The sequence below is a fragment of the Eutrigla gurnardus genome, assembly GCF_963514095.1.
Source record: "Eutrigla gurnardus genome assembly, chromosome: 21".
Lineage (NCBI taxonomy): Eukaryota > Metazoa > Chordata > Actinopteri > Perciformes > Triglidae > Eutrigla > Eutrigla gurnardus.
The window spans coordinates 3000001-3026544 of record NC_139932.1 but is presented as its reverse complement, the minus strand read 5'-3'; the positions used below and the strand labels follow the sequence as shown (position 1 = coordinate 3026544).

Genomic DNA, 26544 nt, shown 5'->3' with positions numbered 1-26544 from the left:
TTTACCCAGTCGTCACACGACTGACACGCGAGAGTCAGGTCAACACATTTTTATAACTGCTTGTATTATCAGGTCAACAAGTGTTGACAAGTGTTGACCTGATGATAGCATTTATAAAAATTCAGCGAAACTTTTTCATACTCTCGCGTGAAACTTGCGTCACGGAAACAGCTGGGTAAACACGGAAATGGCGTCGGCGCAGCGGTAGCAGCGTTAGCAGCCGAGGATAGAAGCTATAAGGCAAGTGTTCTTTTAAATAAACTCCTGGTTACAAACTTTCAAATGCCTGGTTTTGTGAGTACAGACCCTATGTGTACTACTGCAGTAAGTTTGGTAACATTCCATGCATTATTAGTGGGGTAATTTACAAGATATACAAGATGTACCATCGCGCGAGTACTAAGCCATTCGGCTGATAGCGGCTATCTTGACCAATGCTGACCATCGCTAAAAATTCTTCTGAGGGGGTATTTGGCTGGATGTCATGGTGGAAATTACCTAGGGATTTTACTCCGAACCATCGCTTTAAGCAACCCCTCAAGTCCTCCAACTTACAAGATCACTCAGTGCGGTCACATGGTAAGATCGTATTGGTTTTTCCAAGAAATACGTTGCCACTCGACGGGGGGGTCTCTTCTAAAATCCCTGTTCACATGCCGTTGAATAATTCAGATAATGGTCAGTGACCTGGCTGACTCCACAAGACGGTGTTAGAACTACTTCCGGTACACGGCTACTTAAAAACAATAACAAACTATCTGGCGGCATACAGACAAAGATGGCGTTCAAGGAAAATTAGTTGTTGGTTTCTTCGAAGCCATGGTATCGTTTGACTGTTCCGGCAACAACATTACTATTTATGATGGCGTCGGCGCTTCCTTCCACTTCCGGGTGAAATCCCCGGTGAAAATTCTCGGCATGCGCAGGACGCGAACACGATTCGATCTCGTTCACAAGGCGGCACAAGTCAGATAAACAACGACTCAAGCCAGGGGTTGCAATTGGCTTCAGAAATCCGATCCCTACACGTGATTTATCCTGTACACATGATTTCGATACAGTTTTGATGGGTTTAAGATTGTATAAAGCTCGCCCATGTGAACGCAATGAATGTCCACTGGTGTCAGAGACACAAGCTGAACAATCAGCTCTTGTTGTCATGTGGTATATCAGTAGCCACTGCAGACCCAAAGTATAGTTAGAATTTTGAGGTCCATGGCAGTAATTCCCAAACTTTTTGGCTTGTGACGCCTTAAAACAAAGCAACCAGCTGTGAGTATTTCAACCAAGGAATTTAAATTTTCTTTCTTTATGTTTAGAGGCTTAAACAGGTCAAATTAACAAATCATTTACAAGACCAAAATTGGATGTAAATCTACAGATATAATCATTTATTTGTGTAGTAATATATTTCTTTGGGCGTTTAGCATCTCACGTCCCCTCAGATTTATTTTGCGATCCCTTATGGAGATCCCGCCCCCGAGGGGAACACTACGATTCCTGCAGTCACACTGTGAGTGCAGCATTAGGACGATGAGTATTACCATGAAATGCTCGTCTCATAGTAGTATAAGACACAGTAGTATTGCTAGTAGTATTGCTAGTAGTCTTACGTTAATCTCGGCCTGTGTTATTCGGCGACTGGTGGGTCTCTGCTTCACTGTCGCCGCTCTGAAGTCATCTGGTGGTCGTGACCTTAAAGCAACTTCCTGTTGACCCCCAGCCAACATCTCATCGAGTTTCTCTGGAGGGATGAAACGTCATAAAAAAAGAAAGAAAAACAAACCAACATCAATAATGAAACACAGAATCGTGATAATGACACAACTGCCACAGCTGTCACATGACAACATGAGTCACCAGGGCCGTAGCCGGGATTCACCCGGCAGATGGGCCACAACAAGGCTTGAAATCTGGTACTAAATATACATTTACATATGTGGTAAGTTTCACGGACAGCGTGCTGTTAGTACTTTTACTGTAACAGTAATCTTACTGGTGGTATTATTACTTTTTTTCTAACACAGTATATTTACAGTGTGAGTACATGCTATCTTCCTAAATGATCTACTTTTAATGTAGTATTTTTACTATGTGGTATAAGTACTTTTATTGTAACAGAGTATCTCTACAGTCTGGCGTTAGTACTTTTACTGTAACATAACACAGTATTTTTACAGTGTGGTAGTAGAACTTTTAGTCTAACCTATTTTTTTACTATATATTTCTTTTACTGTAACACTAGTTTTATTGTGTGGTATTAGTATTTTTATCGTAACAGTGTTTTTACTGTGTGGTATTAGTACTTTTCATGTAACAGAGTATTTCCAGATGTGAATAGTATAGTTACAGTGTGTTATTATTACGTTTATTTTAACAGAGTATTTGTATTGCGTGGTTATGGTACTATTACTGTAACAGTAATGTTACGTGTGCTGTACTTTTACTTGAGAATAGGGTCTGAATACTTCCTCCACCACTGGTGATGACATGTGTCGTGCTCTTGCATCACTGACACATCATATGACATCATTGCAACATCATGCCATGAGACCAACAACATTATCTACACTGCAGTGTTACATCACAACAACCAACAACAGCCTCAAAAGCAACAACAACAACAACAACAACAACAACATCAACTATGACATCATGACATCCACGTGACTCACCGAAGCGTCTCCTCCTGGCTGCAAACAGAACAAAGATCAACAACATGCAGTCCTACAGCGGGCTAGATGCTGCTGTGTGTGTGTGTATGTGTGTGTGTGTGTGTGTGCGTGTGTCTGTTTACCTATGTCCTCCAGGTCGGCGGTCATGGACTTGGAGCGGAGTGTCAACGAGGTACTGGGGGCTCGCTTTGGAGGGGGTGGAGCTACAAGACATGAACCAATCACAAGATCACGTTCAGCCTGGAATCTCCAAACAGAGTATGAATAACATGCCAACTCATTTTGTGTGTTATTGCTGCGCATTCTTTGATTTAAACTTTTTATTTCATGTATTGGGTGTTGTGGAGGTCAGGTGTCCCGGTGTGGTGTAAAGAGACAGGAAGTGAGCGGAGGGACGAGGTCGGGTCAAACAAACATGACTTCCAGCAGGCTGCCGTCCATGACCATGTGTGACACCAAAATAAACTGTTGAGGTAGACTTGTTTGAATTCACGACGTTAATCACTTCCATATGTGTTTTATGTTGAATTATTTACATATTTCACATAAGAAATTTACATATTTAACCCAAACCATTACCTTTCCGTGGTTAATTCACATTAACCACGTGTTTGAAACTGCAACGGTGCCTATGTGACGGTTTACATTGACTACTTACCTTATGTACTTGACTAATAAATGTTTAAAAAAAACAAACATTATCTGTTTTAAACATAACCAAGTAGTCTTTTTTTAATTCACAACACTAACCACGTTTTTAAAACGGCGACCACAATTCCATTGACTATCTTACTTACGTACGTAACTTAGTTAATATAACAAACTTATTTATTTGAACCTAACCCATTATTTTTTCCTAAACATAACCAGGTAGTCTTGTTTGAATAAAAACCTTAACCACACGTTGACCCTTATTTAAGTAACATCATTTCCATAACAAACTTACTTATTTTAACCTTAAATTAATTTTATCCTGATCCTTCTAAATATAACCAAGTAGATTTGTTTGTTCGAAACTGCGACTGTATGTGATGGTTTACGTTGACTTACTTACATACTTAACTTAATTAATTGACGTATTTTAAACCAAATTATTACCTTTTCCTAAACATAAGCAGACAGTCATATTTGAATTCACGTTAATCTCATGTTTAAAACGGCAAACATGTATCCGTGAAAGTTTACATAAAAATACTCATCACAACTTCCTGAAGAATTCTGTTTCGTTCAACCAAAAGTCCAAAACACAAAGATTTTCAGTTAATAATGATAACAGAGAATGTTTTTTCACTATTTTTATCTGAATAATAGCTGAATTGTTTCATCAAAATAATGTTCCTGTCAACTGACAAATGATCTACTTGTGTCAGCTCATATTGTTGAATTTTATTCATATTACACTCAACAAAAATATAAACGCAACACTTTTGTTTTTGCTCCCATTTTTCATGAGATGGACTTAAAGATCTAAAATTCATTCCAGATACACAATATTACCATTTCTCTCAAACATTGTTCACAAATCTGTCTAAATGTGTGATAGTGAGCACTTCTGCTTTGCTGAGATAATCCATCCCACCTCACAGGTGTGCCACATCAAGATGCTGATCTGACATCATGATTAGTGCACAGGTGTACCTTATACTGCCCACAATAAAAGGCCACTCTGAAATGTGCAGTTTTGTCTCACAGCAAAATGCCACAGATGCCACAAGCATTGAGGGAGCGTGCAATTGGCATGCTGACAGCAGGAATGTCAACCAGATCTGTTGCTCGTGCATTGAATGTTCATTTCTCCACCATAAGCCGTCTCCAAAGGCGTTTCAGAGAATATGGCAGTACATCCAACCGGCCTCACAACCGCAGACCACGTGTAACCACACCAGCCCAGGACCTCCACATCCAGCAGGTTCACCTCCAAGATCGTCTGAGACCAGCCACTCAGACAGCTGCTGAAACAATTGGTTTGCATAACCAAACAATTTCTGCACAAACTGTCAGAAACCGTCTCAGGGAAGCTCAACTGCATGCTCGTCGTCCTCATCGGGGTCTTGACCTGACTCCAGCTCGTCGCCGTAACAGACTTGAGTGGGCAAATGCTCACATTCAATGGCGTCTGGCACGTTGGAGAGGTGTTCTCTTCACGGATGAATCTCGGTTTACATTGTTCAGGGCAGATGGCAGACAGCGTGTGTGGCGTTGTGTGGGTGAGCGCTTTGCTGATGTCAATGTTGTGGATCGAGTGGCCCATGGTGGTGGTGGGGTTATGGTATGGGCAGGCATCTGTTATGGTCGAAGAACACAGGTGCATTTTATTGATGGCATTTTGAATGCACAGAGATACCGTGATGAGATCCTGAGGCCCATTGTTGTGCCATACATCCATGAACATCACCTCATGTTTCAGCAAGATAATGCACGGCCCCATGTTGCAAGGATCTGTACACAATTCTTGGAAGCTGAAAATGTCCCAGTTCTTGCATGGCCAGCATACTCACCGGACATGTCACCCATTGAGCATGTTTGGTATGTGCTTGACCGGCGTATACGACAGCGTGTACCAGTTCCCACTAATATCCAGCAACTTCGCACAGCCATTGAAGAGGAGTGGACCAACATTCCACAGGCCACAATTGACAATCTGATAAACTCTATGCGAAGAAGATGTGTTGCACTGCATGAGGCAAATGGTGGTCACACCAGATACTGACTGGTTCTGAGTCCCCAGACCCCCAATAAAGCAAAAAAAATGCACATTTCAGGGTGGCCTTTTATTGTGGACAGTCTAAGGCACACCTGTGCACTAATCATGATGTCAGATCAGCATCTTGATGTGGCACACCTGTGAGGTGGGATGGATTATCTCAGCAAAGCAGAAGTGCTCACTATCACACATTTAGACAGATTTGTGAACAATGTTTGAAAGAAATGGTAATATTGTGTATCTGGAATGAATTTTAGATCTTTAAGTCCATCTCATGAAAAATGGGAGCAAAAACAAAAGTGTTGCGTTTATATTTTTGTTGAGTGTACTTTACTTCCTTTTTCAGAATTCACTATTATTTGATATATTCTCAGTATTAAAATGTATTTAAAATCCAGAAAATCGACTAAACCCAGTCAAACTCAAGATTGAATTCCATAAATAAATGAATGTAATAAATGAAATACATTTTCATTTGAATAAATTATTGATACAAAAATTAAATATTAATTAATATTGCAAATTAAGAGTAAATGATAAAACACACTGTACCTTTCTTCCTGATCAGGTTGGATTCAGATTTCCTGGAAACGGATACGACCTTCATCAGCAGGCGGCTTCCTCCCTGTCGGATCAGAGAGACGACCTGCCGGTGACCCACCTTCACCACGTCAGCGCCATTCACCTGGACAACACACACACAGGTCAGTGGAACAGCCTTAGTGTTCTACTGATGCACATTAGAGGTCAGGTGTGTACCTCTATGAGGAAGTCTCCAGTCCGTAGCCCCGCCCTCCAGGCCACGCCCCCCTGGTCCACTGACTCCAGGTACTGGAGGGCGGGGAAAGCTGGCGTGGGGGCGAACTCCTCGATGGGGGTCTCAGCTTGAAGAAGAGATGGAGAGAAAACATGTTTATATGTCAAACTGGAATGAAAAACTGAAAATTGGCTGAGAATTGAAAAGTGAGTTGAGGTTTGAATAAAATTAAATTGGATGCACAAAACCACTTTTGTTAAGACGTTCCTTGAAACCTGACTTCCCTTAAAATGTTCACTTAAGTTTGTAATGTTTTCTCCTTGGCTTGGTATTGTAGCTAAGCAACCACTTAATTTAGTTTTCCTGCCACACAGAAATGAAAACAAATCTGCAACATTGCACAACTATTTCAATGAAAATAAGTTCTGTAAAATTGAATTAAAAGATGTGATTTTGAATTGTGAAAACTGAATGTGATATATATCCCCCCCAAGATTTATATTTGCTTAATATAGGTTGTATGTGTCAATGTGTTTTTTGGTCATATTTAAATCTTTGGAAGAAAAAAAAGTTTGGGACTAAATAATTATTGATATTGATTAATATACTGTAGTTTACTGTTGCATAAAACACTGCTGACTCTATCTAAAAAACTTTGACCTGAGTAAATGTAGTAATACCACAGAGTGCAGAAATAGTAAAAAGTAATAGTAATAGTTGCAAATAAATGTCCTGCATTCAATATGTTACTGACGTATAAAAGTATCAGCATCAAAATAAACCTAAAGCCAAATACTTATTATGCAGAATGGCCCATTTCAGGATAATATATAATATTATTATTGTATTAGAATTATTAATGCATGAATGTGTTCATCCCTTTCATTCTGCAGCTGGTAACACTCATTTTAATTATATTAATAGTTTATATTTTTAAGTACATTTTGATGCTGAGTCTTTACTTCTGGTGTTTACAATCTGTTCCTCTAAGTAAGATTTTGAATGCAGGACTTTTACTTGTGTATTTTTTACTTTGATATATATGTTTCTTCTACTTTTTAAAAGATCTGAGTATTTCTTCTTCCAGCACTGCATGTTCGGATGAGTTTTAGTCATTTAAGGGTGAGACACAGTGGACTGAAGTTATTATGAAATAATACCGCAAGGAGTTTTAAAGCTCACTGCTCTTCCTCTGAAGTCTCCACTCTGTTTTCAATATCTTTCTCTTTTCTTTCCACTACACCCACTGCTCCTCCATCCATCCTTCTGTTTCTACCTTTAGCTCCTCTGAGGACGAAGCCGAATCCTTCGCTTTCTCTCTTCTGCAGCACCGCCGTCTTCTCCTCGATCACATAGTCACTGACAGAAAAAAGAGAAACATCACATCTTCAGGTTTTTGGTTGCTTGATAACTTGTAGAGTAGATGCACAGTCAGATAAACTATCAACAGATTAGAGGTGTAACGATTCATTCGATTAATCGATGAATCGATTGTCAGTCCTATAGATTCTACTAAATCGATCTGCTACAATAAATAAATAGAATGAATCGTTTTGGCTTCACCAATAATCGATATAAATGCATTTAATCGGATTAATTGTGATTCTTAATTATGATTAATGTTTTAATACGTTTAAGACACTCTCTCCCCTGCCAGCATGTAGTCTACTGAAAATGTTAAAAATAACCGAGCATATTTTAATTACATTTTTGTATTCAGCATAAAATATTATGCAGGTTTACTTTTTTATAAAATAAATATGTTATTTTTTCAGACTGGCGTCCTGTCCAGGGTGTACCCTGCCTTCGCCCAATGATAGCTGGGATCGGCTCCAGCCCCCCCGCGACCCTGAATACAGGATAAGCGGTAGACAATGGATGGATGGATGGATGGATGTTATTTTTTCACCTTTCAGAAGAATACAAATAGTCTCACTCGCATTATTGCATGTTTATTTAATGGATATAGAATTTTGGTTACAAGTTACTGAATTGAATCGTGGTTTACAGAATCGAATCGAATCGTTACAAAAAAGAAAAATCGTCCTTGAATCGAATTGCCAGCTACTGTATTGTTAATTGAATCGAATCGCTGTGAAGCCAAAGATTCACACTCCTACAACAGATACTTCTTGTACTTAAATGTTCTAATTTTAAAACTGGAATAACAGTGATAATAACAGTGATAATAACTGTGATACTAATGATAATGCAGGATAATGGGAGCTATGATTAAGTGTGTTAAAATGGAAGAATAGTATAAATAAAAACATTAGTTATGATGTACAGTAGAAATAAGTGCAGTGTTGCAAAGCTGAATTATTGCACAAAATTACTCCAGCATTAAGTCAGTCTGGCACAGCTGAAGATAGAAATAAATGATGGTTTATAGTTGCTGACAGGAGTGAAATAAGTCTACGCACAGTTTACTGTCGACTTGGAGAAAGGAACTTCCTGAGAAGGTTAAACTATTGACACCAATGTAAAAAAAACAAAACAACCCAAAACTATTTTTTAGGATGGCATGCCTATTAAGTTGCACTCTGTGTTTTATGTGTGCATATATGAATACTGGTTATGCATATATACTGTAGCCTACATGCACAATTTGTCTGGAGAAAGGAAGGAAGCTGCTTTGTCTCTTGTTGGTAAGTCAGAAACTAATTGTAGATTTGGGTTTAGGCATTGTGTGAGTAAAGCTAGTTGTAACATTTACTTGCGGTAAACTGAGCACTTAAAAGGCTGTCACTACAGCGTCAGCTGCAGCGTCTGGCCATCAGAACGAAGACAGCTGAACAAAGACAAGGGAGTCTATCTGTGGGAGTCCATCGAGGACGTCCATTGAGGTAGGTATAACATCTCAGACCCCTCACTCGAGGCTGTAACCCATCCAATCTCTGCTACCCACCATTCTCCACCGGTAAGGAACTTGAAGTACTAGGGGGGCTGTGGAACTGCCAGTCAAGAAGGCGGACACCATTTCAGCCTATGCGTCCCTGCAGTCTCTCCACTTCCTGGCCCTCACAGAGACCTGGATCACCCCAGAAAACACTGCCACTCCAGCTACCCTTTCAACTGCCTACTCGTTTTCACACTCCCCAAGACGAACAGGGCGAGGAGGAGGAACTGGGCTCCTCATCTCACCCAGATGGTCCTACCTGGTCCTTCCTCTGGACCACCTACCCCGATCTACACTTGAATTCCACACCGTCTCTGTCACCCTTCCTTTCAAACTCAACATCATAGTGATCTATCGCCCACCCGGTCCTCTCGGTGACTTTTTGGATGAGATGGATGCCCTCCTGAGCTGCTCCCCTGATGATGGCACACCACTCGTCGTCCTCGGTGACTTCAACATCCACTCGGGAAAGCTGCACTCATCTGAATTCATTGACTTTTTTTCCGCATTTGACCTTACACTCTCCGTCTCTCCACCAACTCACCGCGGCGGGAACCAACTTGACCTTGTATTCACAAGATCCTGTGGCATCTCGGCACTCTCTGTTACCCCGCTCACCGTGTCCGACCACCACTTTGTGACTTTCTCCCTCCCCATGGAGCCCACCACATCCCTCCCCTCTACGCCTCGAATGGTCACCAGCCGCCGCAACCTGAAATCCCTCACTCCCTCCGCTCTCTCCTCAACTGTTATCTCCTTGCTACCATCCTCAGAACAGTTCTCCTTAATGCCTACTGAGGAAGCCTCCTCCATCCTGATGTCCTCACTCTCCTCTTCTTTGGACACTCTCTGTCCCCCAATCTCACGACCTGCGCGATCATCTCCCTCCCCTCCCTGGCTGTCTGAACCTCTGCGAACCAACAGATCATTGTTGCGAGCGTCAGAGAGAAAATGGAAGAAATCGGGCCAGCACGAGGACCTTTCTCACTACCACCACCTCCTCTCTGACTTCACCTCAACTGTTTCGGCAGCTAAATCTGCCTTCTACCTGGCAAAGATCAACTCTTCTGCCTCCAACCCCAGGAAACTCTTCTCCGTGTTCTCCTCCCTCCTCACCCCTCCTACCCCTCCCCCCCTTCCTTCCTTACTGCCGATGACTTTGCTACTTACTTTACCAAGAAAGTAAATGACATCAGCTCCTCATTCACGCCTATTCCCTCCCAGAAGACATCTCCCCCAACTCTCAACTCGGATGGTCTTACCAGCTTTACCCCCCTCACCTCTGAAGACGTTCACGCACTTGTTACATCTAACCGTGCCACCACCTGCTCCCTCGACCCGATTCCCTCCTCTCTTCTCCAAGACATCTCACACGACATCTTGCCATTCCTCACCACCCTGATCAACTCCTTCTCACCTCAGGTGTCATTCCAGCGGATTTTAAGACAGCTACCGTGAAGCCTCTCCTTAAAAAACCCACCCTAGACGCTACTGACATCCAAAGCTACAGACATCCAAAGCTACAGACCTGTATCTCTTCTTTCATTCCTCTCTAAAACCTTGGAACGTGCCGCCTACAACCAACTGTCGTCCTATCTCTCGCTGAACAACCTCCTAGACCCTAATCAATCAGGATTCAGGACTGCTCACTCCACTGAGAAGGCCCTCCTCACAGTGACCGAGTCCCTGCGAGACGCCAGAGCCTCGTCCCACTCCTCTGTTCTCGTTCTCCTCGACTTATCTGCTGCATTCGACACAGTCAACCACCAAATCCTCCTCTCCACTCTGGCTGAACTTGGCATAACTGACTCTGCTCTCACCTGGTTTACATCATACCTGACAAATCGCACCTTTCAGGTCACATGGAATGGCTCTATGTCCAAACCCTGTTCTCTGGACACGGGTGTCCCTCAAGGCTCAGTATTAGGACCGCTTCTGTTCTCACTATACACCAGATCACTAGGTTCTGTTATCACATCGCATGGATTCTCCTACCATTGCTATGCTGATGACACCCAGCTGTTCCTCTCTTTTCCCCCGTCCTCTGACACCCACATTGCAACTCGCATCTCGGACTGTCTGGCTGACATCTCTGTCTGGACAACTGCACATCACCTCAAGCTTAACCTGAATAAAACCGAACTCCTCTTCATCCCAGGGAAAGACTGCCCTCGCATGGACCTGTCGGTCACTGTCGAGGGCATCACAGTATTGCCGTCGTCAACTGCGAGGAACCTGGGTGTAATCCTCGATGACCAACTATCCTGCACCCCCAACATCACTGCTGTGACCCGATCCTGCAGATTTGCCCTCTACAATATCCGCAGGATTCGGACCTTCCTCACAAAGGATGCAACGCAACTCTTGGTCCAAGCACTGGTCATCTCCCGCCTTGACTACTGCAACTCTCTCCTGGCCGGACTCCCGGCCTCTGCGATTAAACCATTGCAGCGTATCCAGAACGCTGCAGCACGCCTTATCTTCAATCTACCCAAATTCTCCCATGTGACCCCCCTCCTCCGTGACCTCCACTGGCTCCCTGTTGCAACACGCATCCAATTCAAGACGATGACACTGGCCTTCAGGGCCATCAATGGAACAGCACCCATTTACCTTCAAACACTGGTCAAACCTCATGCCCCAAAGCGAGCACTTCGCTCCTCTACTTCAGCTGGCCGGCTGGTACCACCATCGCTGAACTCGGACAAATGTCGCTCAGCAAAGTCCAGACTCTTCTCTGTTCTGGCGCCTCAGTGGTGGAACGAACTCCCGACTAATGTCAGGACAGCTGAGTCATTTGCCATTTTCCGAAAAAGGCTCAAGACTCACCTGTTCAGACTTCACCTCGACTAGCATGACCCACTAACACCCCCCCCCCCCCCAAAAAAAAACCCTTACCTATAGCACTCTGATCGTAGCACTGTTGCTCTTGAAGTACTAGTTTACTCAGATGAGGACCTAACACTTGTTCTATTTTTAGCTCTTACTTTATCAGCAATGATACGTTGTGGTTTCCTTGTTTCCTTCTTTTGACAAATGTACTTATTGTAAGTCGCTTTGGACAAAAGCGTCTGCTAAATGACCTAAATGTAAATGTAAATGTAAATGTACAAGGGGGCCTACAGGGGCCAGTGCCCCTGTAAAAATGTCCCTGGCCCCCCCTCTGGTCCCCCCTGAGATGACTGAATAAATTGATCAAGTTATTATGATTTTATGCGCTGGCGCAAAAAGCGGAACTGATGCGACTCGGTGTTTCCACAGGGATCAATCAGAGCGACACACGCATACAAACAGAGGCTCTACCAAGCCTCCCTGGCTCTACCGTCTTGTCGCAAGAGGGGAAGGTAAGCAAAACTATTTCATCTTGTAAAGTGATTTGTTGCACGTAACCGTGTTTCTGTTGTTCCTCACTCCGATGAGAAAATCAAGTTTGTAAATGTCTGGTCTCGTTATGGTTAAATATTTAGCAAACTCATTAATGAAGAAGCAAATATCCAAATGTCAGTGTCCTAGCAGGTATCCACACAATGTTGTAACGTTAACCACGTAACTTAATCAGTCTTGGCTGCTGCATTTTGATAAATATTAGATTTATTGAGTGAAGTAATCCACAGTATCTGCCTGTGTTTAAAGCCTGGCCCCACTTTGGCCCCCCCAGTAAAATGTGTCTAGAACCGCCACTGCCTACATGTATTGACCCATTTTTTTCTGAATTTCTTGTTTTGTTTTTCTTTTTAAAACAAATCTTTTTTATTTTTTACTTTTCCTGCCACGTATCCATATTGTCATATTATCATTAGTGCATTGATATTTCTATCCTCTCTGTATGTACAGATAATTGAGCTATATAAATCTAATAATATTTATTTGTTTTCATAGCTATTTGCTTTGATACTTTGTCCTTATACACAGCCAGTCTGCTGCAGGTGGTGTCATGAAAAGTAACTCCGTCCTGCTGCAAGGTAAAGCTCTCTTAGTGCATCTTCACTCTCAGACAGAGCACGCGGCTTGTCTGGGTTTGGATTTGCTTCTTCCTTTCATTATCTCTCACTTTGCATTAGTGGCAGCTGATCCATTCATCTTCCACTGTGTAGCAACTCTCCACACAAAGGCAATGACCAGCTTAGATAAACTGCTGAACCTTCTCGAGTCACTTCACGACCGAGCCAGCTGGAGCTGTTCGGATGGGAATATCGCTTGTACTCTCAGAAGTTCTCACAAGAGTCACAGGTTCTTTACCGTTGTTGTTGTGGTGGTGGTTTTGCGTCTCATTACTCCTCTGTGTCTTTGCCTGAGCTCTGGTTGCTCTGGTTGGATGCTACCAAGAAAGCTTTCCTCTGGAGGTCTGGATATCTATGCCCTCCTTGACATCTGTTGTAACCTCTTTTGTTGACTTCTTTGGCCACTCCTCAGCTGTCTGTCTCAGAAATCCAGGTCCATTCTGTCAAACGAATCCTCTTGAAGATCCTCTGGAGCTGTTCCTCTTGTTATGATGTCAGTGATGTCCAGGTCGACTGGGATTCACCACCCAGCAGATCCACCACTCTGTTCGTAAAGAAGGTTTGGTATCGATAACTCTCTCTCTGAATAGCTCCCAATACAGTTTGACTATCCAGCAGGTGGAACCATCGTTCTATCTCCATGTGGGTGATCGACCACCAGCTTGGTTGACTCTGGTGGTAGCGTACTCACTGATTTTGTCATCTTGAGTGTCTCTCCAGAGAAATCTGTGGAGATGCATCTCATGGTCTTCCAGCCAAACACTGAAGTAAAACTACTTGGATTGGTTTAAGGACGTCAGGTCCTTTCAGCAGGAGATCTTTCATACTGAGTCCCTTAAACTTTTGACTGCTGCTCCATACAACACCTACTGGTGTTGTCACAGAGTGGGGGTTTGGTGTTACCAGGTGACTCATATGCCACACTGGTCCTTTCCAGCTGTTCAGCTGTGATCTCTCTTGGGAGAGTTTTTTTTAAGCTGCTCCCCTTTTCACTATCTCATGTACCTGAGCTTTGGTCTTCAATCCATAGTGTCTCATTGTGGAGTATCAATGGTCATCAGTCCTCACATAGGTGAGGCCTTGCTTCATAATTTCAAGCTCCTTCCCCTCAATCAGTGGGCCCTAGTTTCGTAGACCAGGCGCAGTCAGCTCTCAGCGCACCTGCGCCACGCCGACGGGGTGTGTCCGCCTGGACTTTGCAAGTTTCGTGCACCGCGCAGGCTCGCGCAGGCTCGTGCAGGCTCGCGCAGGCTCGCGCAGGCTCGCGCAGGCACACCTCCCGTCACTCCCACCCGCGCAAGTGGGAAAGAGGGAGGAGAAGAAGGCGTGAGTGGGAGACGAGGAGGAGACGAGGCGTGGACTGGGATTAATACAGCCGATTCAGATCTTCACCAATCAAATGAGCTCCTCTCCTCACCTTTAATGCGTTAGGGGAGGTTCAGTGCAAGTTCCGTCACTTGACAACCCGATGACAGAAGCAGCGCCGCGGCTCCCACCACGCGCTGTGCGTGCATATCATAATAATAACAATGCCGATATTATAAAAAACAGTAGAGAGAGAGGGAGATGGTTTGGTCCGAGAGGCTGAGTTTCCGCTACGCGTGCCATCCGCCTTTGATCTGACGTCAGATGTGACGGGACAATCTATATAGATATAAATTCACGTGTTGATTCAATTAGTTGCATTAAATAGTGTTTGTTGTGATTATTTATTGCATTTAAATGTGCCTGGAACTGTGGAAACCTGCCTGTGAGGTCAGGCCCGGCCCTAACCAATCTGGAGCCCTAGGCAAGATTTTAGGTGGCGCCCCCCTTGCATCGGCAGTGTAGTGTATATACTCACAAGGAACCGAATAGCTTTGTCTTTGACCTTTTTTTTACTTAAAGAAAGCAAATTCACAATCAGAATAGTTAACAAGATAAAAAAATTATGAATAAATAAATGAATACAAAAAATAAAATGAATATATGAAATACAATCATTTTTACATACATTCATAAATAGTCTTAAGTATAAGATCTAATTAAACACAAAATAAAACGTTTCAACAAGTTGCATGAAATAAATTAAAAAAACAATATAAATAAGGCACTGCACAAAACAAGATATTAAAGGTGGGGGCAACAGGAAGACCACTTGATGCTGCTGCATCATGGCTGGGTTGTGCTGCTGATGCTGCATCATGGCTGGGTTGTGCTGCTGAGGTGGAGGCAGCAGTGGTAGATGTGGTAGATGGCCCAAGGGTGGGATTTAGAAACTTCAACAGTGCATCTGAAGAGAGGAGTATGTGACACCATTGAGTATTACAGTCTAATAATAAAAACATATGATTCCAGGAATAAAATGAAATGACATAATATAAATGAAAAACCAAAGAGATATATGTATGATGTTAACTGATATGCAAATTAGATTAGATTCAATTTATTGTCATCATTACAGTGAAATGCTGAATAGCAGAATGCAAAGTAGCAGCAATATATGAGAATGTTATGTTATGATTATCTTTGATCGAATCACAGCAGGGCTCATATTCAAAACAGCCTTCTCTCTCATGTGATATTGCTTAATTAACATTAATGATGTGCACTTTAACAACTAGGCTTACAACTATAATATATAAAGGGGTGGAAAAGTGACCATTACCAGCAGGGCAAACGTTAGCTAACCAGAAGGCAATAAAAATGTAAACAAATGTAAACACCTGCTTAAAAGATCTAATACAAATGTCCCTGAGGAATGTAAGGTGGGAGTACTGTAATTACCTAACGTTACATTATTACTTTCCATAACAACTTAGCCCCCTCCACAATATTAACTGACGTTAAAACAGTCAACTAACGTTAGCTATTTATTGATTAGCAATTAGCGAATCATGTAACGTTATCCTAATGCTAAAAAGCCAGGTGTCTATCTGTAACAGATAAATAATTTCATGTAACGTTACCTCTGTCTTTTTCTCGTTTCTCCTCCTCTTCTTTTCTTTTTTTTCTTCCCTGGGCACCGGACAGTTTTGGCCGTTTTGACATCTTGTGTTGATTTTTTGATGTGATGACGTCCAAAAAGAATCATGATAGGCTACGGGAAGGGAGGGGGGGTTTGTAATGTTGTTACAAATATTATTTCTATTAAATAGGCTTTGCTTTGCGTTTTAATTAACGTGGGATTATTTCTTGTACCAACTTTTTTTTTTTTTTTTACCATTTGTGGCACTGGCGTGGCGCCCCCCGATGGACAGCGCCCTTAGCATTTGCCTATACGGCCTATGCCACGGGCCGGCCCTGTGTGAGGCCTCGGTGACGTGTGCGCACTGCGCGCCGTCAGCCAAACTTCCACTCCGCCAGATTCGCCTTGAATGAATGGACTTTATTTACGCCTTGCGTCTTGCGCCGAGAATAGACCAGGTCGGAGCTGGCAAGCTTTCTGCGCAGTCTCGGCGAGGCTTTTTGCCACGAAACTTCCGCTACGCCAAGCTAAATCTGTGACGCATCCCCCTGCTGCGCCGCCACACCGATCTTGGCGCAGGCGATCCACCAAACTGCCAAACTGACCGTGCGCAAGGCTGCGCAAGTCGAAACTTGCATTGCGCTGGCTCCGCCACCCTGCGTAGCCCTGCGCTGCGCCACGAAACTAGGGCCCAGTGTCATCATCAATACTGTCCCATTTCCACCATTCTAGAGAACTGTCTGCCAGCAATTGTACTCCTGGTTTCAGCCTGAATATCTTCTGCCTCGTCTTCATACTTCTCGTGTTTCAGACATATGTGCTGCCTGTCCACTTCCTAAAAGATACCTGGATGAGCTCCACCAATAGTTTTTCCGAGAGGACTCTCCCACAAGACGAGGTCCCACACTTATTTCACCCTTTGTGGGGTGAGTCTACTTTTATGGCGGCTGATAAGTAGCTCAACAGTCTCTGGTATTTTCAGATCTTCCAGCTTGACTTCTGGGGAGAATCTCCTCAATTGTTCGGGTGTGATGATTCTGTGCATTTATCCAATAGAAAACAAGTTCATGAGCTCTTTCTGTGTCTTGACTCTGACTCTGAGCAGATATCTCCTGATGTTCACCTTCATAGCCATTCCTCCAACTGGATAGATCATTGAAGTGATCTGTTCACTCCTCAACTTCAATCTTTGGGCTGCTCTGTGGGTGATGTAGTTGATGTTGGATGCTACCTTCATCAGGTTTCCAATTTTCTGCCCTGCATTGGCCGTGGCTTCTAATAGTATCATGAGAACTGGAAGCTCCTCCAATACATTTGCCTGTAATAGCAGTCATGTTGGTAAAAGCCTTCCTGCATGTTTCTGCCATATCTGGGGAGAGTTCGGCTAAGCATTTCTAGTGTTCCTCTGTGAGTTTATATCTTTTTTCCTGCTGTCCTTTCCACTTTTGTCTTCCTCGCCCCTCTTTGCTTCTCCCTTTGGACAAAGAAAGAAATGGTAGTCTGAGGAACTCCCAGACACTTTTTATGTACTCACAGCATTGAACGTTTCACCCAGCTTTAGTTCTTTGAAGCTTGTAAAAGAAAATGTTCTCTTTATGCTTTTCAACTCCACAGACAATACATCCTCCATCTGTCTTTATGGAATGTGTGGAAGCACATTTTTCTGTCTTTGTTTTTCCATAATTTCTTCTCATGTTTTCAGGAACTTGAGGAGACTACCAAAATGGTTGTCTGGTGTGACACCATTGGTTGGGTTATCCACGAAGACAAGCCAGTCCCTTTTTACAATGTCAGGTAGCTTGTTCTCGATGGACTCATTACTTTTTTACTTCCGCTGAACCGGTCGGTTCTCCTTGCTTTTGCAGGCCCTAATTGGCTAGTTGACTCCTCAAACTGGCCGCCATGTTTGCTACTGCCATAGAAGCTGCCATAGAGGCACTTTTATCCTCCTCTGCATTTTGTTGTGCTGTGACAAATTGCTCTCCTTGCTTCAAGCTTGTTATTGCCTGCAGCTAGGGCTCCATTTGGGGAGCTGCAATGGATCCCTCTAGAGCGGGCGACATGGGGAAGGAAAGTGGGGTCATTTTATCCCTCCCTTTTATTTATTTATTTTATTAACCTTTATTTATACAGGTAAAATCTCATTGAGACCCAGGGTCTCATTTACAAGAGAGACCTGTTCCAGGTAGGCAGCAGCAAAACACAAAGTTACAGACAACTGAACATACAGGAGACACAACACAGAATACAAACATTAAAATAAAATGCAAACTACAAAGTGCAAAGAAGAATAGGACTGGTTAAATACATGTGCAGACCCCCACTGACTGTCTCATCAGCTTTCCTACCAGCAATTTGAATCCCCCTAAAGGAATAAAGCTGGACAGCTTCAGCCTCTGCTGGAGCATGTTCCAGATTGCAGGTGCAACATAAGAGAACGCCTTCTTGCCAAGTTCAGTACGGACTGACGGGATGGCAAACGAGATGAATTCCAGGGACTGGTGGCTGCGATCGGACTGTTTCCGTGTCAAGTATGTGGACAAGTAGGAGGGGAGCAGTCCGATGATGGATTTATAGATAAATAGATACCAGTGAGTGGTTCGGCGCATGGAAAGTGAAGACCAGTTTGTGAGAGAGTACAATGTACAGTGATGTGTGAGGGGTTTACAACCAGTTATGAATCTCAAGGCCCCGTGATATGCGGCATCTAGCAGTTGCAAGGAGTGAGCAGGGGCATTCATATATATAACATCACCATAATCCAGGAGTGGCAAGAAAGTGGCCGCAACAATCCGTTTTCTGGCTTTAAAAGAGAAACAGGCTTTGTTTCTGAATAAAAACCCCAGCTTTAACTTCAATTTCTTCAGTAACTGGTCAACATGACATTTAAAAGAAAGGCTATCATCCACTGTGATGCCTAGATATTTGTAAGTGGCCACAGACTCAATAGGAGTACCCTGAGCAGACGTAATACGGGGTAGAACCGCAGGCACCTTCTTTTTATTTGAAAAGAACATAAACTTAGTTTCATACCCACCTATTAAAGGGAATGACAGCAATCCCTAATAAACAGGCCCCTCCTTTGGGTGTGAGAGCTGTTTTTTTTCTTAAACGACTATACAAATGTTACTACATGTAATTGTCCATTGACATCGACCGCCTAGCTTACATAAACCTCTACCAAGTTTTTCCACAATTGCTTGATTTTTGAGACAGTTTGTTTAAGTTTGGTCCATATTCAATAAAAGTTACAGAATGTACCTTAAAATGTTTGTCAAGTTTAGCTAAAACTCACCTCGTCATTAAATTCCTCCTTCTAGCTCATAATCCAGTTAAAAATTCAGTTCTTGTAAGAAACTATTTTTCTAGGCATAATAATATTCGGCTCAACAGCTCTCTTGGCTACTGTTGCCAGGCAAAAAATGTGTATAATGTTCATATATTTGGCCATAACACAGTCGTCTATGTAGTGTTCTACATGTAACTGGTGTAGTATTAACAGTGTTTTCCTAAAATGAATTCATGTTTAAGAGTATTTATGATATTTAAAGCAGCCTTCTCAACAAATATTTAGTGTGCATTTTCTTTGACTATGTAAATTATTGTTTATGGTGTCAAATTAAAGCCCATAAATTAACCAACTAATGAAGATGAGGTTTAGTATCAGTTCATTACATGCAGGAGGTGTAAAATCATTATATTACCTGTAGGAGGTGTAGTTGTCATAGGAACCAACAGTATAATGTCTGAACAGTCTCTTAGTGCGGTCCTCCCTTGTCTCTGAAACATACATGCACAGTACAGTATACAATTTACCACCTTCTTAAAAATATATATCATATATCACATGTTGTTATGATGTTATTTTTTACCGAGTCGTGGGTCGTATTGTCTCATCTGGACTTCTTCAACACAGTCAGCAGGAAACCAACCAGTTCTTCCTTTAACACTTCCTTCCCAGAATCCTCCTTCACCTATAGACAGAACTGTCGATCCACAACACACACAGTATTACAGTATTAATACTGCAGACATACACCAAAGTACTAATGTCTTCATAGTTCACAGAACTACATTCAGACCTTTGACCCTCTCTCCTCGGTGGAGCTGGATCTCTCCGGGCCCCTGGGGGACGTGTGAGCGGGTGGCGATGAAGGTGCGTCCCGGTACAGCGCTGTACAGCCTCCTCTTCCTCATCTGGGGGGTTGGGGGAGGGGAGGAGGGGGGGCTGGTCTCTACATGACCTCCACCACTCGGGCTGCAGAGAATATAGTTAGGTGAAGATTCACTTTGCTTTCAATATAAATTCACTAATACTCTGTTACTTATAGCCGAAATCAACAACTACTACTACTGCACTACCATTACAACAGTCACAGTAAGTAACAACAGTCCTACAGTTGCCAACTACACAGGTAAAAAGTCAACTACAGCAGTAGGCTACTAATGTCAACTACACCAGTACTAATGTCAACTACAGCAGTACTAATGTCAAATACACCAGTACTTGTGTCAACTACAGCAGTCCCAATGTCAACAACAGCAGTACTAACGTCAACTACCGCAGTACTAACGTCAAATACACCCCTACTTTTGTCAACTACACCAGTACTAATGTCAACTACAGCAGTACTAATGTCAACTACACCAGTACTAATGTCAACTACAGCAGTACTAACGTCAACTACAGCAGTGCTAACGTCAAATACACCAGTACTTATGTCAACTACACCAGTACTAATGTCACGTCAACTACACCAGTATCGACTATGCAAATGTTTTCACTAATTTCATCAGTACTGATTCCAACTACACCATTTGCTCGCTAGTACTTGTGTTAACTACACCAGTACTGGTGTTTGACTACAAATTTTAAAGGTAGATGACTTGTATGACTATAACATTGTTTAAATATATTTGTACCTCAGTCGGCGAGTATGTCGTCGTAGGGAATGTGTGTGCGTGTCGTGGTGTGTTTCCAGGCTTTGGAGGGAGGGGCCGGGAGAGGAGGCGGGACTTTCCAGAACATTGTCACTAGCTGAGCGAATCAGAGAGCGTGGAGAAGACAGACCGTTTCCAGCCCCGGACCTTGTCACGCCGGCTCTGCGGCGCTTGGTGTAGGATGGAGTTTCTCTAAAGGGAACTACTTGGACACATATACGAAAACACATAAACAGACACGCTCACAGTTAACTACAGCAGCTACTATAACGCATGCGTTTACACACACGCACAACATTTTATATGTGTACACTCAGCCAACTCACCAACGTCGGAGGTTTTGTGGATTTTAATGATTTCTGCAAGATCGAAGTTGCCAGCAATTATCGCCACCTACACACAAACACACACACACACACACACACACACACACACATGGAGAGTTCATTATCATAACAACAGCAGCTGTAACAGACTTTTATGTATAACAATTAGAGCATAAGGCTGGCTTTATTCTATATTTTGCTTATTGTCAATAAATTCCATGAAACAACCAAAATGTGTTCGTGCATCTATCAATATTTTTTGACTTCCTGTCTGCGGCTCTCAACTCCAAGCCCCAGGCAGGCTGGTTTTTGTAGTTTTGTTTTTGTTTTACCTGGAAGGCAGTCTGGTTGTTGTAGTTTTTGATGTCCTTATTTGCTCCTCTAAACAGCAGCACTCTGGCACAACTGTCCTGCAAAACCAGCAGCAATGATTTAATTCACTTTGAAGTAAAACTAGAAATAAAAACACACCGCATACCGATGGACAGCAACCGGATGATGATTACAGCAGTTGAAACTTGACTGTTGCATGTTACCTGGTTGTAGAGAGCACAGAGGTGTAATGCAGTGTTTCCAGATGCATTCTGGGAACTCATGTCAGCGCCGTAAAACAGCAGGTGCTCCAAGTGCTGCACGTTACCATAGCGACACGCCTGAATTCACACACACACACATGTGCCCACACACACACACACACAAAATCATAATTGTATAGTGCAAGTATTTCAGCTGTTTGTGTGTGAGTGTGTGTGTGCTTGTGTGTGTGTCACCTGGTGGATTTCCTGCCACCCGTTCTCATCAGTCATCCCTGCATACAAAATACACACATTAATAAAGTAGTCACACAGTACTGTTTTAAATGTCAGTGGACACACAAACACACAGCTGTGAGCCTCCGTACCGATGGTGGCATGGTCCTGCAACAGCAGCTCACAGCAGTAGGGGGCGCCACCCACCATGGCAGAGTGATAGAGAGGAGTCAGACCCCGGCTGTCCTTGTAGTCCGGAGACGCTCCGAGGTCCAGCAGAGTCTGAGGACCAGAATAGGAAGGAATTCATTTAATTGTAATATTGCACACCATAAATACAGCACTTGTATTATATTATATGCATAGAAATAGAACAGGAGTAGAACAGTAGAAGTGTTCTAGGTGTCATGTGACTAGTACAAAAGAAAATGATGATTGTCAGCGGGGCTGGAAAGTAGGTTAAAGAAGTTAAAGAATGGCGGAGTTAGCAAGCTAGTAGCCAGCTGTCCGTTAGACTCTAATGTTGCACTCCAGAAAACAGCGAACAGTGTTGTTTCCTTGGTGTGGTGGGTAAATATGAGTGAGTGGATGGTGGATGAAGCATTACGTTGTTAAATTTGACTAGTTTGACTTTGTAATGTTACTTCTCCACTGATATCCGTTACTCCTATTATATTATATATATTATAAACCTCACATCAGCAAGTCTGCAACTTGCTGTAAGTCGGTTTACTTATATAGAAGTGGTAGTATTTTATTTATATTTAAGATTATTGGTTTACCTGCTTTCAAAAAGTTAAACCTGTCTTCTGGAAAACTATAGTTTTTACAATCAGAAAGGTATATCTTTATGGCTTAACACTGCTACTCCTCTGCTCTTCTATTATAACATGATGAACAAATCTGTCCAACCCATTTTTGTTTTAGTTGCCCAACATCTTGCTGGTTTAGGTGGGTTTCTTATAATATTGCTGTATCTGTTTTTAGATTGGCCATTTCAGTCGGTGGTTAAAACATTGTGTATTCCAGGAAACTACATTTTTTTCAATTTCCTTCTAGTTATCCCTGGGCATTTGATTGTGGTGAGAGATGAGGACAAAACAAATATATACGATATCATAAAAATATAAAAATATTTAAAAAAAGAAGAAGCAACAATAGAAAATAAACAAAAATCAAAAAAATACTCACTTAATAAAAAGAAAAATGAAGGTTATAGAGGGCTGGCTCACTTACCCCAGTTTAACATCCTATTAGAATATTAATTTCATTCATCTCCAAAAACAAAATGAACATAACATTTTCTAGTCCCACTGAGTAAAGCAGAGAGGATAATAGAGAAGATTATCGGCTCTGTGTGAAGGCCTAACAGTCTGCTTTCATATCTGCAGATCCAAATATTTCTTTTTAATAGCCTCTTTGGCAGATCGAGGTCAAGAGAATCTGGCAGTCCATCATCAATCTATATCGCAGTGATTCGGGACATTTTAGCCGTATATGAATGCCTTTACTGTGCAGTTGTTCCTGCACTTGCCTTTTTCCGTGAGAAGTTAGGTGACGCTGTTAATAGTGAATCCCTTTGCAGCTCTGGAAGCATTCAGGACATCTTGTCATTTTTGTTTTTTTCATGATGATGGTACGTGGTTTGGAAGAGCTTGCTTCTTCTCCGATCTGATGTCGAGATCCCCAATGTGGATTTAAGGTTTGTCGTTAATGATGACGCCAGGTAAACTGTCATCTGGTTACCTTCGCTCCTCTCTGGTAGTTTGTGCAATCTGAGATTTTTTCTTCAGGATCTATTTTCAGCTCGGTTGATCATCATCACTTTGGAAAGTTGGGACTCTACATTTTTGTTCCTGGTCACTTAGCTTTATGGCTTGTTCATGAACGCCTTTGACTATTTTCAGTCTACTGAAGCGATGGTAAATTGCCATTTGATCAACTTTGTCAGTGAGCGAGTCGATTTTCCCAGTTTGCAAAGATATATTGTTTAGCTCGTTTGCCAGGGTTTTGTTTGAGTCCAAAATGTCTTGCCTCGTGTTCTGCTTATTTCTCCATATCTGGAGGGAGAGATGGTCATTGCAGCACAGGTGGCATCTACTGTAGTATTTGATTAAAGGTCATTTAGAGGATGAAAGCTGGGTAAGAGCCATGCGCTGCTACTCTCTGGTGCCCACAATCTTCAAAATTTCAAAAACAATATTTTCAATAAGGTCAAATAACGGTTTGCTCTCTCTGTAACGGTGGAGCGCATTTTACCTTCTTGATACACTGCTGGGCAGGTTGATCAATATATTTGTAATAATAATCTGAATCTGAAAGCTTTTAAAAAATGTAATATGTAATATGAATGGAGTATGAGTATAAGCAGTGTTGTATAGTAACGAAGTAAAAATACTTCGTTACTTTACTTAAGTAGTATTTTTTTATATTTGTACTTTACTTTACTACTTCTATTTCTGACGACTTTTACTTTTACTTCACTACATTTTCCGAAAAAAATCAGTACTTTTACTCCGTTACATTTACCTGAGCATCCTCGTTACTCGTTACAAAATAAGAAGGACCGTGACAGCCAATGGACAATCTTTGTTTTGTTGTAGTGGGACTAGTAGCCAATGATGTTGGGAGATACAGACCGCAAGATGTTATCATTGGTTTACCCCGTTGTGCGGCGGATGAAATCAGCGGCCAAATTTCAAATTAATGGTCGCATTGTCATGCTAGTAGTAGTCTCAGACAAGTCGGGTCTCTAATGTTAGCCTACTTGAAGAGAAGGAGGAAGACAGAGAAGCAAAATGTCAGAGATGGAGGAGGTGACTGAATCGGTGACTGAACCTGCTGCTGAAACAACCAGCATAGTGTTACTGTCAATAGACTTTAATGGTGAAGCAAAGAGTGTGTTGTTCCACGCAGTGAAACTATACAGTCGAGGATTACGTTTTTGTTTGTTTGTTTTTGTTTTTTACTGCCCCTCGGCCCCTGAGCGTCTCCGTGGTCTAACGTGAGTGGGCTTGGCCTCTGCTAGCCAAAAACTGAACTCCTGGGTTATTGAATGATCTGTCTGTCTTTTTCTGGTGTTATTGGAGACCGTACCTGTGTTTGGAGAGTCCGAGTTTTGATATAGCAAACCAGCTGATGATGACAGTCAGACTAATTTACATAGTGGTAGTGTTATTAATAAGTTAGCTTTTAAATCATCCAGCTGAAATCGCTATGTTTAGTATTACCTGTGGCCACGAAGGAGTGTGTGAGTGGGCAAATTTCTGATTGCGTTTTATTAACAGTACTTTTTACTTTTGATACTTAAGTACAGTAAATACAAGCTACTTTTTTACTTTTACTCAAGTAATATTATAGCAGGCAACTTTCACTTTTACTTGAGTAATTTTCCAGTAAGGTACTTTTACTTTTACTCAAGTATGGCTTTTGGGTACTTTATACAACACTGAGTATAAGTAAGTACAAAGTTGCAGAAAATAGAAATACTTAACTAGCCCTTTTCTCATTGTTTTGTAAATGTACTTGGTTGCATTCCAGCGGAGCTGACAAAAGTAGAGACATCCTCTACTCCAGTAGAAGTACACATACTTCAAATAGACAGAAGTACTGATTCTACTTCTTTAATCAAGTTAAAGTGTAAAAGTACAGGCTCTGAAATGTACTCAAAGTAGAAAATAAAAAGTGAAGAACATTTCCACTGGCTGGCTGAATCTCCCATCATATCAACAAGAAAAAAAAGAAGAAGATTTAACAATGGAAAATACGGATATTTGTTTTAAAATATAGGGAGTCAAGAAAAACATAACAATTCTAAAGTAAAGTACAGATACCTGAATACTCAGTGAGAAAGTATACTGTGTTACTTCCCACCTCTGCGTTCCACTACTGCTTTTTGGCCCTGACAGTAACAACCTGTGAAAGCCGACAGAAAAGTTCCCAGAATGCAGCAGTGAGTGTAGTTTTCTTACAGTGAGAGAGGCGCTGTTCCTGCAGAGGACAGCCCGATGCAGAGCAGTGATGCCGTCTCTGGTCCTGAAGTCCAGGTGAGCCCCTCCACTGCGGAGGACTTTGATCAAGTCCCCGCTCTCCTCCAGCTGGACGGCCAGAGTCAGGGGACACTCTGAGGGCCAAAGAACCACAACACACTTATTAGACCATGTGAGACTGCATGGTCGTCTCTGGGAACCTGGAGGTTTAAATGACCTGGGAGGAGTTTTCTCATATTAAGGAAAATACAATTAACAACTGATTACAGTACTTTTGGAATTGGGGTTGAATCTGAACAATTTAAAAGGCCTCAGTATTTATACAGATTCTTTCATGAAATCTGATTAAAGTGCTGGCGGACAGAATCTGAATCCAGGACACAACAGATAACAGAAGTAGCTTGGATGCTAACATTTTTATATTTATTTCTACAAGTGTGTTTGATAAACAAATGTAGCATTGAAATAAGGATGTTTTAAAGCTGGCGTAAACTGTCAATGGTGCAATGCTAGTAGTTAGCACTTAAGCTAACTCCCAAAGACATATCTATTACTA

General features: G+C 42.2%; 1 protein-coding gene across 4 annotated transcripts in view; it reads right to left on the bottom strand.

Moving 5' to 3' along the window:
* The window catches only part of shank3b (SH3 and multiple ankyrin repeat domains 3b), a 68879-nt gene that overhangs the window by 18918 nt on the left and 23417 nt on the right, over positions 1-26544 (bottom strand). For 3 of the 4 annotated variants that reach the window (XM_084038459.1, XM_084038461.1, XM_084038462.1), the window contains 15 exons: positions 25971-26122; positions 22152-22281; positions 22021-22058; positions 21787-21903; positions 21583-21660; positions 21251-21317; positions 20907-21129; positions 20066-20241; positions 19856-19969; positions 19688-19763; positions 7413-7495; positions 6139-6263; positions 5932-6064; positions 2798-2878; positions 1614-1744 (listed from right to left, as the gene is read on the bottom strand). In XM_084038459.1, coding sequence (XP_083894585.1) covers positions 1614-1744; positions 2798-2878; positions 5932-6064; positions 6139-6263; positions 7413-7495; positions 19688-19763; positions 19856-19969; positions 20066-20241; positions 20907-21129; positions 21251-21317; positions 21583-21660; positions 21787-21903; positions 22021-22058; positions 22152-22281; positions 25971-26122 — 1724 coding nt within the window. The remainder of the gene's footprint in view (positions 1-1613; positions 1745-2797; positions 2879-5931; positions 6065-6138; positions 6264-7412; positions 7496-19687; positions 19764-19855; positions 19970-20065; positions 20242-20906; positions 21130-21250; positions 21318-21582; positions 21661-21786; positions 21904-22020; positions 22059-22151; positions 22282-25970; positions 26123-26544) is intronic. The other variant, XM_084038460.1, reaches the window with a different exon arrangement.